At 37.2% G+C, this 15,785-nt stretch overlaps 1 protein-coding gene across 1 annotated transcript in view; it reads right to left on the bottom strand.

Moving 5' to 3' along the window:
* Window positions 1-13,328, bottom strand: part of rcn1 (reticulocalbin 1, EF-hand calcium binding domain) — a 15,190-nt gene extending 1,862 nt beyond the window's left edge. The window contains exons 1-5 of the mRNA XM_017477770.3: window positions 12,767-13,328; window positions 10,312-10,505; window positions 9,717-9,895; window positions 3,813-3,873; window positions 2,025-2,224 (exon numbers count right to left, since the gene is read on the bottom strand). Coding sequence (XP_017333259.1) covers window positions 2,025-2,224; window positions 3,813-3,873; window positions 9,717-9,895; window positions 10,312-10,505; window positions 12,767-12,999 — 867 coding nt within the window. The 5' untranslated portion in view covers window positions 13,000-13,328. The remainder of the gene's footprint in view (window positions 1-2,024; window positions 2,225-3,812; window positions 3,874-9,716; window positions 9,896-10,311; window positions 10,506-12,766) is intronic.
* Window positions 13,329-15,785: the final 2,457 nt, after the last annotated feature.

Below are 15,785 nucleotides of genomic sequence, written 5' to 3' on the forward strand. Positions count from 1 at the left end.
TTAGAGCAGACATGTGGCATCAATATGTTCTGAGTTAGACTGAGAATATATATATATATATATATATATATATATATATATATATATATATATTAGAACGTTATATATATATATATATATATATATATATATATATATATATATATATATATATATATATATATATATATATATATATATATATATTAGAACGTAAATGGCGTCAAACCAAACTGGTGATATTTCAAACAGCATGGAAGGAGAGCCTACTGAAATATAGGAAATCTCTTGGCGATGCTAGAAAAATCTATTTCTCCACCTTAATAGGAGACAACAAAAACAATTCTAGATTCCTTTTCAACACAGTAGCAAAATTAACTAGGAATAAAACCACTACAGAGAGAAACACTCAATCATTACATAGCAGTGAAGATTTCATGAAATTTTTCATTGATAAGGTTGAAAATATTAGACGTGAAATACAGGCCATTAAATTAAAACCAGACAGTACTGTAACAAACCCATTACATGGCAATGTAGCGATATCAGATCAATGTTTAGAGTGTTTTGCTCCGCTTAGAGAGACCGAACTAGCTACATTAATCTCTTCAGCCAATTCATCAACTTGCATACTAGATCCCGTACCTACATGTTTGTTTAAACAGATTTGTCCAGGAGTAATTGAACCACTTCTAAATATAATCAATTCTTCCCTAAGCACTGGCTATGTACCTAAATCACTTAAATTAGCAGTTATTAAACCCTTGATTAAAAAACCTGATCTTGACCCGTCTCAATTGTCCAACTATAGACCAATATCAAATCTCCCCTTCATCTCTAAGATTTTAGAAAAGGTTGTACACAGAAGTTATGCTCGTACTTAGATAGGAATAAGCTAGAAGTATTCTTTCTGATCACATGGTTACTCTGGATGGTCTTTCTGTTTCATCATGTACAGCAGTTAAAGACCTTGGAGTGATTATTGACTCCAGCCTATCATTTGATGCTCATGTAGATAATATTACTAGGATAGCCTTCTTTCATCTCAGAAATATTTCTAAAATAAGAAACATATTGTCACTACATGATGCGGAAATACTAGTTCATGCATTCGTCACCTCTAGATTAGATTACTGTAATGCCTTACTGTCTGGATGTTCCAGTAGGAATATAAATAAGCTCCAGTTAGTCCAGAATGCAGCCGCTAGAGTCCTAACTAGAACCAGAAGATACCACCATATCACACCGATATTATCAATACTGCACTGGCTCCCAGTAAAATCTCGCATTAACTATAAAATACTTTTATTAACCTATAAAGCACTAAATGGTCTCGCGCCACAATATCTAAGCGACCTTTTGGTTTTCTATGATCCGCCACGCCTACTTAGGTCAAAAGATTCAGGCTATTTGACAGTACCTCGAATAGTGAAGGCTACAGCAGGGGGAAGAGCTTTCTCTTATAGAGCCCCACAGTTATGGAACAGTCTTCCTATTAGTGTTCGGGACTTAGACACAGTCTCAGTGTTTAAGTCTAAGCTTAAAACGTATTTGTTTACTCAAGCCTACCCTGACTAGATTCTGTTCTACTACTTCGCAGTCATAATTATCTTTTTTCTCCCTCTCTCTCCTTTCGCCGAGCCCCACACGAATTTATGGAGATACTAGAGATCCAGATCCTTTCTGCCTCTGGATGGAGCTCAAATCTTCTTTAATTCCAGACTGCTGGGACTACGGCTGCTCCTAACGCCATACAGACTTCATATACATCCATAATGAACTTTTTCACACTATCTGTTGTTACCCAGATGAGGATGGGTTCCCTTCTGAGTCGGGTTCCTCTCAAGGTTTCTTCCTCTTAAAACATCTTAGGGAGTTTTTCCTTGCCACCGTCGCTACTCAGTGGCTTGATCAGTTGGGATAAATTCGCACCTTTAATATCTGTATACCATGTTGATATTTCTGTAAAGCTGCTTTGAGACAATGTCTATTGTAAAAAGCGCTATACAAATAAAATTGAATTGAATTGAATTGAATATAGTTACCTTATCGGTGTCAGACTCATACAGAAGGTGTCGTGCCTCAGCCTGAGCATGATCATAATCCTGAGGAAGAATCCAGTGACGAATCTCCTCCAGATCCATTTTCCCATCTTTATTCAGATCTCTGAAATCAGAAAACTGATCTCTTTCAGTTTTCACCCAGTCTGGTTCAGGCCCTCCATCTTCATGTGCAAACATGTCCGCTGGAGTTCAGGCCAAAAAAAGGGGAAAATTTTGTTTTGATTAACACTTAACAATATTTGTATAGCAAAGTCTCATGACTACACCAGACAATCCTACATGTATGAAATAATTTTACGGAGTAACATTAGACATCATGTACTATAATTTCAAGATTGCTTATAGAGACAAACTAGATAAAGAGATTAGCTTGCTACCTAGTTAGCTGTGTAGAAAATAAAATTATACCTGGAAATATCACAAATACTACAATGCTACAGAATGCCACAGTTTTAGAGGCTAAAATATAAATGTTCCAAGGCATATTCATTTTGCTGCATAAACTTTTTCTTTAGAGTAGCGCATCATTTACCCAGTTTATTAATTAGGAATATTCTGCCCAGAAATTCAGCTATGCACACATGCCGAACTGCAGATAGACTGGGAAACTATCCTGTGCAGCTTGTGAATATGATCAGAGCTACATCATGTCCAACCACCTTTCTAGTCAGCCTTAAGTAAATCTGCCAGGGGCATGCTCTAACCCTCTGCGACAAGGTAATGAGCAACCGCTACACAATACCCCTGGGAATTAGAAGTGGGGAGAAACAGAAGTTATGGATATAACTGTGGTTGAACACTGGATAAATGCCAGAATTCCCTGTCATTCAGAACCATCACCTCCTAATAAATGCCAGCAGGTGGATAGGCTACAGGCTAAAAAATAACTTATGATTGTGACTTGTGATTTGGTTCATCATCTGTAGACTCATAAGAAGAATGAAGTGGGCTGATGTTTTCTGCCTGCTAACACAAATATCACAGACAATTACGCTTAATTAATTGTGGGAGGCAGAAAGAGTGATCGTGGTTAAAATACGATTAATGGTGCAGCCCTACTTGGTTCATAGTTTTGGTTATTAATTTGTCCTGGTCAGCTACTGAGGCCAAACTTAAATAATGGTTGGCCAGATGAGTGTTGCGTTTTTTCTTGATGTAGGGGCATAAAGGGGAAGAAAAAAAAATAATAAAAATGCACACACAACTCTCATCTGGCCAACCATTGTTTATGACTGACCTAGAATGTAACTGTTTTCACTCTGTTTAAATGCTTAATAATAAATGTACACAGTTTTAGCAAAATTTTCCCAGATTTGTCAACATGATTCGTCCTCTGACCCCACAATATTCAAATAACTGACCGAATGCTTAGTCTTTGTTTTGCTTCATGCTAGCTAATGTTAAAAATAATTAGATACCAGAGGATGTTTTTCTAATCGTTAACCATCCAGTTTTGGTGAGCCATGTGCCCACTTGAACCTTAATAAGAACAAGTGTTCAGCTAATAACAGACACTTTTTCCATCACTGAGACTGTGCTTTTCCTTATTGGTTGTAATTACAGATTTATAGTTACAGTAAGGCATTAGTGATTGTAGACCATTTTCACAATTAGAAAATACAATGTTGTGTGCAGCCAGTGTGTTTACAATGTTTCCAGTAAATGTAATACTGTAATGTAAAAACAGAAAGCAATCTGGACAACAAAAATGCTGTCAATGTTAAAAAATTATTAAAATGTTTTTAAAAAATAATGCCATTATTTCCATACCGATGTATTCATCTTCATCCACGTAACCGTCTCCGTTTTTATCTATGTCCTCCAATGTCTCCTACAGATCAGGACATTAGACTGTCACACTTAACTATAAATAAATATAAGCAAATGTAATTAACTTTTATTAGGTAAGCATAATTAAATATAATTAGATCTTCACCATTTAACTAGAATTAAATAAATATAATTAAATCTTCACACTGCCATGCAACCCAAACCAGATTATTTTAAAAACACAAAATATAGGTGACAACTGCAATAAAAAAAAATAACAAAAAAGTTTGTCTCTTATTAGTATGTGTAGTGACCACCACTGTGCCGTGTACTTTCATGCCTTCTGATATCAAATTATATAAAAACTCAAAATATAAAAAGTATGAATATTGTATACCTATTGCGCTGTCATAATTGTTTAAAAGGGTATTTTTACATTGTAGTAAAATTTTAATATGTTAAAGTGTCAGATATTGCAATGTTTATATGAAATATAAAAATAAATTAATATATTTTTAAATAGATATACACATGCATCTCAAAAAATGTGAATATCATGGAAAAGTTAATATTTTTCAATAATTTAATAGAAAAAGTGGAACTTTTGCATATTCTAGACTCATTACTGAGAAGTTTACTGTGAACACACCCCCTCTCTCTGTTTCCTAGTTCCTGTGTTGGCACCTTTCTCTTTGTTTCTCTGTTGACTCGGGAGCAGACGGCTGAAGCCCCTCACCATTTATACATTTACATACCTTCCTATTTTATGCAAATATGCCCTTCCACCTAGCCAATCAATAGGTAACCCATCGTTTCTGTTGTGTGTCAAGCCTGATATATACTCTGCCTTTCTCTGAATAAATGAGAGATCTTTCCATTTGAACTTTGTGTGTCTGTGTGTCATTTGGCAAATGTTTGGTGTGGGAAGTGTGTAGCGAGGTGAGGGAGCAGTCTTTCTTGGGAATTTTCACTTTCTCTCTTCTTAAGAATCGTAACCCAGAGATTCTCTAGTTTCAAATCCTAACAATTAGACAGAGTGAAATATCTCAAGCCTTTTTGTTTGTTTGTTTTAATCTTGATTATGGCTTACAGCTCATGGAATTAAAAAATCCAGTATCTCAAAATATTAGAATAAATTAGAATGTATATTTTGTATTGAATTACAGAAAAAAATGAACTTTTCTACAATATTCAATTTTTTGGTGATGCACTTGTATTAAAATGCTTTTCCAGCATTCATGTAAATGATACTTTCCTAAATATTAGCACTCCGACTCAACATGCAACATCATTAATGTCAATGAACAATCAGACAATATCCTTACCTAAGGTGTTACCATGGTAGTGCACACCATTTGAGATTAAACCTCAAAAAAGAGGGTGAAAATGCAGTGGTGAATGTCATGCAGTAAAAGTAAAAATATATATATAAAAAAATTCTATAAAAAAAGTCTGTTTGTATATATAATTTGTTTCTTTTCTTATTTCCATTTTATTGAACATTTGGAAAATTCCCACTCACTAGCTAGCGCTCCCTATCACAGCTACCAACGAGGGAGGGTGAAGTAGCCTGCTGCCTAGACAACTCAAGCCAGCCACTGCATATTTTCAAACTGCTGCTCATGTTATGTCACAAGAAAGCTGAACAGCCTTCCCACCCAAAGAAAAAAGTTACTCTCTCTGCCAGCCATGGATGACAGTGGCAGAATTTTAATTCACTCCCGATAATACGATGAGCGCTTTTCTATTCTATAAAAAAAATTGATTATCTTTAAAAGTACTAGAAAAGTTCAATTTATTAAAAAAAAAAAAAAAAAAAAATTGTGTTTCTTGCCACACGGTTCATTCCATGTTGTGCACTTACATAGAATATGAATGGTAAGATACAGTGCATCCGGAAAGTATTCACAGCGCTTCACTTTTTCCACATTTTGTTATGTTATAGCCTTATTACAAAATAGATTAAATTAATTATTTTCCTCAAAATTCGACAAACAATACCCCATAATGACAACGTCAAAGAAGTTTGTTTGAAATCTTTGCAAATTTATTAAAAATCAAAAAAGCACATGTACATAAGTATTCACAGCCTTTGCTCAATACTTTGTTGAAGCACCTTTGGCACCAATTACAGCCTCAAGTCTTTTTGAGAATGATGCTACAAGCTTGGCACACCTATTTTTTGGCAGTTTCACCCATTCTTCTTTGCAGGACCTCTCAAGCACAATCAGGTTGGATGGGGAGCGTCGGTGCACAGCCATTTTTCAATTCAATTCAATTTTATTTGTATAGCGCTTTTTACAATAGACATTGTCTCAAAGCAGCTTTACAGAAATATCAACACGGTATACAGATATTAAAGGTGCGAATTTATCCCAACTGAGCAAGCCACTGAGTGGCGACGGTGGCAAGGAAAAACTCCCTAAGATGTTTTAAGAGGAAGAAACCTTGAGAGGAACCCGACTCAGAAGGGAACCCATCCTCATCTGGGTAACAACAGTTAGTGTGAAAAAGTTCATTATGGATTTATATGAAGTCTGTATGGCGTTAGGAGCAGCCGTAGTCCCAGCAGTCTGGAATTAGAGAAGATTTGAGCTCCATCCAAAGGCAGAAAGGATCTGGATCTCTAGTATCTCCATAAATTCGTGTGGGGCTCGGCGAAAGGAGAGAGGGAACAAAAAGATAATTATGACTGCGAAGTAGTAGAACAGAATCTAGTCAGGGTAGGCTTGAGTAAACAAATACGTTTTAAGCCTAGACTTAAACACTGAGACTGTGTCTGAGTCCTGAACACTAATAGGAAGACTGTTCCATAACTGTGGGGCTCTATGAGAGAAAGCTCTTCCCCCTGCTGTAGCCTTCACTATTCGAGGTACCGTCAGATAGCCTGCATCTTTTGACCTAAGTAGGCGTGGCGGATCATAGAAAACCAAAAGGTCGCTTAGATATTGTGGCGCGAGACCATTTAGTGCTTTATAGGTTAATAAAAGTATTTTATAATTAATGCGAGATTTTACTGGGAGCCAGTGCAGTATTGATAATATCGGTGTGATATGGTCGTATCTTCTGGTTCTAGTTAGGACTCTAGCAGCTGCATTCTGGACTAACTGGAGCTTATTTATATTCCTACTGGAACATCCAGACAGTATGGCATTACAGTAATCTAATCTAGAGGTGACGAATGCATGAACTAGTATTTCCGCATCATGTAGTGACAATATGTTTCTTATTTTAGAAATATTTCTGAGATGAAAGAAGGCTATCCTAGTAATATTATCTACATGAGCATCAAATGATAGGCTGGAGTCAATAATCACTCCAAGGTCTTTAACTGCTGTACATGATGAAACAGAAAGACCATCCAGAGTAACCATGTGATCAGAAAGAATACTTCTAGCTACACGTGGGCCTAATAAAAGTATTTCTGTTTTATCAGAATTAAGTAGAAGGAAGTTAATTAACATCCAATGTCTAATGTCCTTTACACAATCCTCAACTTTACTAAGCTTCTGTCTGTCCTCTGGCTTCGCTGAAACATACAACTGTGTATCATAAGCATAACAGTGGAAGCTAATTCCATGTTTACGAATAATTTGACCTAGGGGTAGCATATATAAAGTAAAGAGCACTGGGCCTAAAACAGAACTCTGTGGAACTCCAAAAGTAACCTCAGTACGCATGGAGAATTCACCATTTACATCTACGAACTGTTAACGATCGGTCAGATAAGACCTGAGCCAGGAGAGGACTGTTCCCTTAATACCAACAACATTTTCTAATCTATCAAGGAGAATAGTGTGATCTATAGTATCAAATGCTGCACTAAGGTCGAGTAACACAAGCAGCGAGACACAACCCTGATCGTAAGTCAGTAGAAGGTCATTTACTACTTTAACTAACGCTGTGTCTGTGCTATGATGAGGTCTAAATCCTGACTGATACATTTCATGAATGTTATTCCTATCTAAGTACGAGCATAACTGCTTTGCTACAACCTTTTCTAAAATCTTAGAGATGAAGGGGAGATTTGATATTGGTCTATAGTTGGACAATTGAGACGGGTCAAGATCAGGTTTTTTAATCAAGGGTTTAATAACTGCTAATTTAAGTGATTCAGGTACATAGCCAGTGCTTAGGGAAGAATTGATTATATTTAGAAGTGGTTCAATTACTCCTGGGCAAATCTGTTTAAACAAACATGTAGGTACGGGATCTAGTATGCAAGTTGATGAATTGGCTGAAGATATTAATGTAGCTAGTTCGGTCTCTCTAAGCGGAGCAAAACACTCTAAACATTGATCTGATATCACTACATTGCCATGTAATGGGTTTGTTACAGTACTGTCCAGTTTTAATTTAATGGCCTGTATTTCAAGTCTAATATTTTCAACCTTATTGAAAAATTTCATGAAATCTTCACTGCTATGTAATGATTGAGTGTTTCTCTCTGTAGTGGTTTTATTCCTAGTTAATTTTGCTACTGTGTTGAAAAGGAATCTAGAATTGTTTTTGTTGTCTCCTATTAAGGTGGAGAAATAGATTTTTCTAGCATCGCCAAGAGATTTCCTATATTTCAGTAGGCTCTCCTTCCATGCTGTTTGAAAGATCACCAGTTTGGTTTGATGCCATTTACGTACGTCATTTTCAGATCTCCAGAGATGTTCAATCGGGTTCAAGTCTGGGCTCTGGCTGGGCCACTCAAGGACATTCACAGAGTTGTCCTGTAGCCACTCCTTTGTTATCTTGGCTGTGTGCTTAGGGTCGTTGTCCTGTTGGAAGATGAACCTTCGCCCCAGTCTGAGGTCCAGAGCGCTCTGGAGCAGGTTTTCATCAAGGATGTCTCTGTACATTGCTGCATTCATCTTTCCCTCGATCCTGACTAGTCTCCCAGTTCCTGCTGCTGAAAAACATCCCCACAGCATGATGCTGCCACCACCATGCGTCACTGTAAGGATGGTATTGACCAGGTGATGAGTGGTTTCCTCCAGACATGATGCTTGCCATTCAGGCCAAAGAGTTCAAACTTTTTTTCATCATGGTCTGAGAGTCCTTCAGGTGCCTTTTGGCAAACTCCAGGCGGGCTGTCATGTGCCTTTTACTGAGGAGTGGCTTCTGTCTGGCCACTCTACCATACAGGCCTGATTGATGGAGTTCTGCAGAGATGGTTGTTCTTCTGGAAGGTTCTCCTCTCTCCACAGAGACACGTAGCTCTGTCAGAGTGGCCATCAGGTTTTTGGTCACCTCCCTGACTAAGGCCCTTCTCCCCTGATCGCGCAGTTTGGCTGGGCGTCCAGCTCTAGGAAAAGTCCTGCTGGTTCCAGACTCCTTCCATTTACGGATGATGGAGGCCACTGTGCTCATTGGGACCGTCAATGCTGCAGAAATGTTTCTGTACCCTTCCCCAGATCTGTGCCTCGATACAATCCTGTCTCGGAGGTCTACAGACAATTCCTTGGACTTCATGGCTTGGTTTGTGCTCTAACATGCATTGTTAACTGTGGAACCTTATATAGGTGTGTGCCTTTCTAAATCATGTCCAATCATCTGAATTTACCACAGGTGGACTCCAATCAAGTTGTAGAAACATCTCAAGGATGATCAGTGGAAACAGGATGCACCCGAGCTCAATTTTGAGTGTCATGGCAAAGGCTGTGAATACTTGTGCTTTTTTTGTTTTTTATTTTTAATAAATTTGCAAAGATTTCAAACAAACTTCTTTCATGTTGTCCTTATGGGGTATTGTTTGTAGAATTTTGAGGAAAATAATTAATTTAATCCATATTGAAATAAGGCTGTAACATAACAAAATGTGGAAAAAGTGAGGCGCTGTGAATACTTTCCGGATGCACTGTATAGCTTAATCTATCATTAGTATGAACTTAGAACCAGGTGTGTCTTACTCACCAGGACAACAATGTCCCTCATGTGCTCAAATTCCTCAGGATGGAGGAAAGCAGTGAACTCATCCTTCTCTGCTCGCTCGTCTCCATTCAGATCAGCTGCTTTAAATCTGCGCTCATCTCGTGGCAGCATCTTCTTAAAGCTGAACTGATCTGAAGAATCTGCAAACTCTTCTGGGTTCGCTACAAAATTTTATCACATCACCGTATTCTGTCATCTATTACAGGTTACATCACAACTCAATTATCATACTGATTTTGTTTTATAACAGCAATAAGCCACTCCATGGTGTGTGAACACATGATAATCACTAACACACACACACCCTCATGGCTTTGCTTTTTTTACACCACCTTACATGAAGTTACATCTGTATACATCACATATGTATATATTTCATATGATTACACACATAAGTAAGTTAAACTGTACAACAGTTAGTTCCTCTCCACTAATCTGACTGGACAAGCAATATTCCAAGATGGTGCCTGTGTATAACAGCACAGGGACATTTCACTGTGTATCACTCTGCTTGTCTTTGTTTACTACATTCCAATTCTTGTAATACTGAAACTGTTATTACCATATAAACACTCACCAAGATAATATCCATAAGTGGCCTGTTTGTACTCCTCCCAGGCAATTGTGTTGTCTTTGTTCAGATCATAGTCACGCCATATTTTAGCAACATTCTCATAAACATAGCGTTTTTGTACACGTTTAATCCAAAGCTTTAGCTCATCGGAGGTGATGAATCCATCAGCATCAGTATCGATACGATCCACAATCTTACTGTGAGTGCAAAACACACACACACCCACACCCACACACACCCACAGCAGAGATAACAATCACAGCTATGATTACATGATAGTTAGAACACATAAGACGCACAAATATGGCAGAAAGAGGAATGCTGTATCTTTTTTGTTTTAATATAGCAAATTTTACAGAAGAAAAAAAAGTAGTAAGTTTGAGTTTTCTCCAGTTTGCACCACTACAAGCAAACAAAAAACAGAAAATCAAACTCCCACTCAATATAATTACAAAGCCACTGTCTTATACAGATTGAGGAGTTTATAACAAGTGTCTTTAGAGTTTTATTTTTATTGCATTTACACTTACATCATAACTGTTTCATTGCAGTGAGTCTTAGACACATATATTGTATGTAATATACCCTGCACTACCTAGATGAATAAATGTGTCCTGCTCTGCTCCAGCTCAGTTGTTTTGTTTCCCAAAACAGATGGTTCGGTCAGCTTTTGTGTGGACTTTAAAAGTCAACAGAGTGGCTAAATTTGATGCATTGACGAACTGCTTGATTGGTTGGGTGTGGCTTGCTTTTATTCGACAATGGATTTGATAAAAGGGATATTGACAGATCCCTTTGATTCCCATATCTTGTGAAAAACTGCCTTTTCCACTACTTTTGGGTTACACCAATTTGTGACCCTTCCTTTTGGGTTGTTCAGGGCCTTTGTGATGTTCCAGCGACTCATGGACAGAATCCTCCATCCACACGCTGCTTATGCAGCAATGATTGGCAGCGGAAAATTCAGCATCTGAGGGCTGTTCTGAGATCGCTGAGACGGGCCAAGGAAGAGTGCAATTGGACGGGTGGAAGTAAGGTATTTGGGCTTCCACTTTTTTTCGGGTGTGTCCCCAAATTGATATGACAGCACCAATTATGGCCTGCCCGAGACCAAAAACTTCCCTTTACTTTCACACTAACCCATACCCAGATGAGGACGGGTTCCCTTCTGAGTCTGGTTCCTCTCAAGGTTTCTTCCTCATGTTATGTTAGGGAGTTTTTCCTTGCCACTGTCGCCACCGGCTTGCTGAGGGATAAATTCACACACTTAAAATCTGTATCCTGTGTTTATATGTTTCTGTAAAGCTGCTTTGAGACAATGTCCATTGTACAAATAAAAATAAAATAAATTGAAAAAGGAAGCCAGACAGTTTCTGGGGCTGGCTGGCTATTATCGTAGGTTTGTGCCTAATTATTCAGCCGTCAGCCCTTCTTGAAGTGTTCATCAAATTGTGCAAAAATACTAACAGCACTTAGCAACTAACGCAAACAATGGTTCTTTTAAACATCCTTAGAAAATCCATAGAAATCCAGGTGTGTAAAGCTTGTTGAGACTTACCCAAGAAGACTCAGTGCTATAAATGCTGACAAATGTGCTTCTACAAAGTAGTGAAAAATTAAGGTCTGAATACTTATCTAAATGAGTATTGAAAAAACATTTTCACTTTGCCATTATGGGTTGTTGTGGCAAAAAAAGAGAGTAAATTTTATCAATTTTAAATTATACCTATAATATAGTTATAAAGTATACAAAAACTTTCCGAAACCTCAGTTGCATGAATGAGCAGGTGTACAGGTGTTCAATAAGTTTACATTTTGATTGGCCTGAATTATGTACTGCTTGAATTTTTTCTTACCTGAATTTTTAACCTAAACTTTCAAGACCTGCATTTCAGTTGGCCGAATTCAGAACCAATATATACAAATATCTTAAAGTCCACGTGAAGTGCCTTGAAATGTTAAAAACTAAAAAAAAAAAGCGTTATTAGATGTGTTGATGTAATTTTCACTGAAACAGGAAGTCAGGGCGAGACAGAGTGGCTCCTCCCCCTTTTAAAACAGCCAATAGAGTTTAGCTTACCTCAGTACAGGCTAAGCCATACTTGACAGTTGTACCATGGATTTTTATAATGTTGGGGGCAGGACAGTACAGATTCTAGAGAGCATTTGACTGGACAATAATTCTAATGTGAAGTGCAGAATGATGTCATCAAATTTGTTGATCCATATTGGTGGCAGAGAGAGAGGGAGACTCTAAATTTTCTATGCATATATCATCTAAATGCAAACTGTCATTGGTTTGGATCACACTAACTTATAATTAACCTTAAGGCTAACATATAAAAAGCCACTTTTTTGTCGAGACTTTAAGACTCACACTGAACATGGGTTAATGTTGTAAATGCAATGTAGAAAATGCCTCCCTCCACAACTTTGAGCTGGAGCCGGGCCTGCTCACCTCAGTCTGTCTCTACTCTCCTCTGGACTCAGCTGGTCGAATGTCTTCGCCTCTTCTTTTCCCAAGAAAGCTTCATGGTCGAACTGCAGACTCTGCTGGTCCGCGTGCTGGTCCTCGTGCGCTTTCTGGCTAAATCCAGCTTCATGATGAATTCTGTCCTTTCTCAATGTGGGCTTCAGATCCACCACACACAGCAACACACACACAACACACACTACACCCAGTACGTGCATGGCTTTTAACGCTGTCCAAACAGGGATCCGCTGTGTACAAACTGCTCGCTTCTAACGGTTAGAAAATAAACCCCAGCGAGGCTCTGGACACTGATTCAGCGCGCGCTCCGGCCTCAGCGGCAGAAACACAGCAGAGCAGGTTTATAATGTGAAAAAAGCCGAGTTAAACCTGCACTGATATCTGAAGTCTCTTATTGTACACGGTTCTCCGTTAAATCCGTTTATTTCAGTGTTTCTCTCACGAACTGAACCAACCTCCTTGCCGCTGTAAACCTGCTCAGACACTCCGCTATTGGTGTGTGTGTGTGTGTGTTTGAGGCGCCACGTTGTAGGATGACACGCAATCTCACGAAATCGTACCGCAGATTCATCTTGGACTCTTACCAACTTTATACATAAAGCTATTAAAATAGAAACTAATAATAAACAACATAAAATAACTACAGAAATAAGAGAAAAAAATACATCGTTTATTTATTTATTTATTGACTCTTGAAAGAAAAGAGATAATGCCGGATCAACAAACTAGATACCCTTTGGCTTTAGTTAATACTCTTCCTATAATAGTCAAATCTGTGCAAACAATAACTTGAAAGCTTTGTTTTAACCAGATCATCTGCCGGTTTATTCTGAGTTCAAAAGAGCTGTCTAACAGACTGTGAGACACTTCGAATTCGCGCGTGCAGTGACGTTGCGTCGGGAGCTGTCTAATAAATACTAAAGTAAAAGTAAAGAAGTTTTTATTCAAAGAGCAAACACACTAAAGTATCTTTTAATGAAAAAAAGGAAAATGTAAATCTACATTGCGCTGAGGTTTACATTACATAATACTTCATTTTAGTTTTCAAATCATAAACCGTTTTATTATACATACATATTTATTGAGAAACAATCACAATTTTTATGAAGAAATGAACTATTCTTTCTGCTAAGCACTTTCACTAGCGATTGATTTGTGTATATAGTGCATATTTAAGGTATTGCACTGCAATACATAACATGACTATATTTATAACATATATTGGTTCAGTAGGAGGGGGAAATCCTGCCCATACCCAGCTAGGGAAAAATGATAAAGGCACTGTTCATTTACTGAAGTGGTGTGCAGGGAGTGTTCATCTGTAATGATTTGTTGGTAATGTGATGTCATTATAAGAGGAATATAATTTTTTTATTCCTTCATGGTAACTCATGATTTTATTCGGTAAATTTCATATACACAAAAGCAAAAGAGCAACTCTAAACCATGTTTTAAGGATTATATGGTTAAATTTGTTATGTTTATTGACTCTCATAGAAGTATACTGCATAGATAACAAAACAAAGAATAAAATATGTAAATGACATATTTTACATATAGTGCACAAGCAGGAGTGGTGCTGTACCGAATACCAGAAAGACAGTCCTTAGTGAATAACTCACATTTCAGACACACTGTGGTCAAATAATTTATTATTGCTCTGTCAATGAAATAGGTCCCAAACAAACCTCAGCTGGAGAGCATTGCGTGTTGCCATGGTAACACACAGGGATGGTTACTACTGAGCTCTCGTCTATCTCATGATAAGCCTAACTTTGTTTTTATAAATAATTATAATGGAATTGAATGGAAGCAGTCTGTTAAAAAATAATTTAGGTAAACTTTAAAATTATACTTTTGTTTTTAATAGATTTGTTAGAATGTAGTTTTTATAGTATTAAATAAGTGTCAGAAAAGTCATTGTAATAGTTCTTAATTTTTTACCATTTTAATGAAGCATTTCTGTTTTGCCAGCAGTTTGTTAGCTAAATTGCATATAGTGATGCATATCGTGTATCATACAAATGTCTTCAACTATCATGGTATATTGTTTTGGTACATCACAGGCCCCTAGTCAATATGTAAAAGCATTGCTGAGAAATGGCCTCAGCATTTCAAATAATCCCTTCTAGTGGTGGATAAATATGACAGTCCTAAACTGTCCTGATAACAGTAGTGCAGCTTTAGAGACATATACTTTAAATCAAATGTGGTGTCAATATGAATATGATGTCCTGATTGTATCAGAGGATATGTTCTCAAATACATGTCAAGTTTCCTGTTTGTAGTCCCTGTGGTGAATGAAGAAGACAACTGAATAAGACCATTGACGCATGTTTCCAATGACGTTCTGTGCCAAGTTTGATGTGCTAAAGTTTGGCCAATATTACTTTCTGTTACCAGCACCACTCCTAGTGACAAATCAACATAACAGTCATTTTCATTCTCAAAACATGTAAAGAAATGTTTTACTGAGATGGCCTCAGTTCCTATTTGGTGACTTTAATTTGCTGATCTAATTTGTTGACATATTAGACCTGAACCATGTCGAGTATTAAAAAAATGTGTCAAATAAATTTAGCAAATTATTATAAAATGAAGTGGGTGGGGTTAAATTAGCCAAAAGGCACCCTTTTCTGACATAACTGAAATAATTAGGCAAAAGACAAAAAATAAATAAGACTAAATGTACACCTTATTTTACAAGAGATATGCTTGTTATGAAAATATGAATCACACCTCCACAAGGAGTCAGTCTCTGTGAGTTTGCATCAATTCCTAGCAGATTCCAAACAGGGTCTTGCCATTCAGGTTTCCCTATGTTATAGTTGTTTGAATAAATTAAGGTGCACCATGCGACCTTTAATTGACATGTGACAGCCATATTGTATACAAATGTCAACATGTTCTGGTTAATTATTTAAGGTCAGTCTCTCCTGAATATTATGACACCAATATTTTGAAGATATGTAAAAATATGAGTACT

This window comes from Ictalurus punctatus, chromosome 10 (assembly GCF_001660625.3).
Source record: "Ictalurus punctatus breed USDA103 chromosome 10, Coco_2.0, whole genome shotgun sequence".
In the NCBI taxonomy this organism is placed as follows: domain Eukaryota; kingdom Metazoa; phylum Chordata; class Actinopteri; order Siluriformes; family Ictaluridae; genus Ictalurus; species Ictalurus punctatus.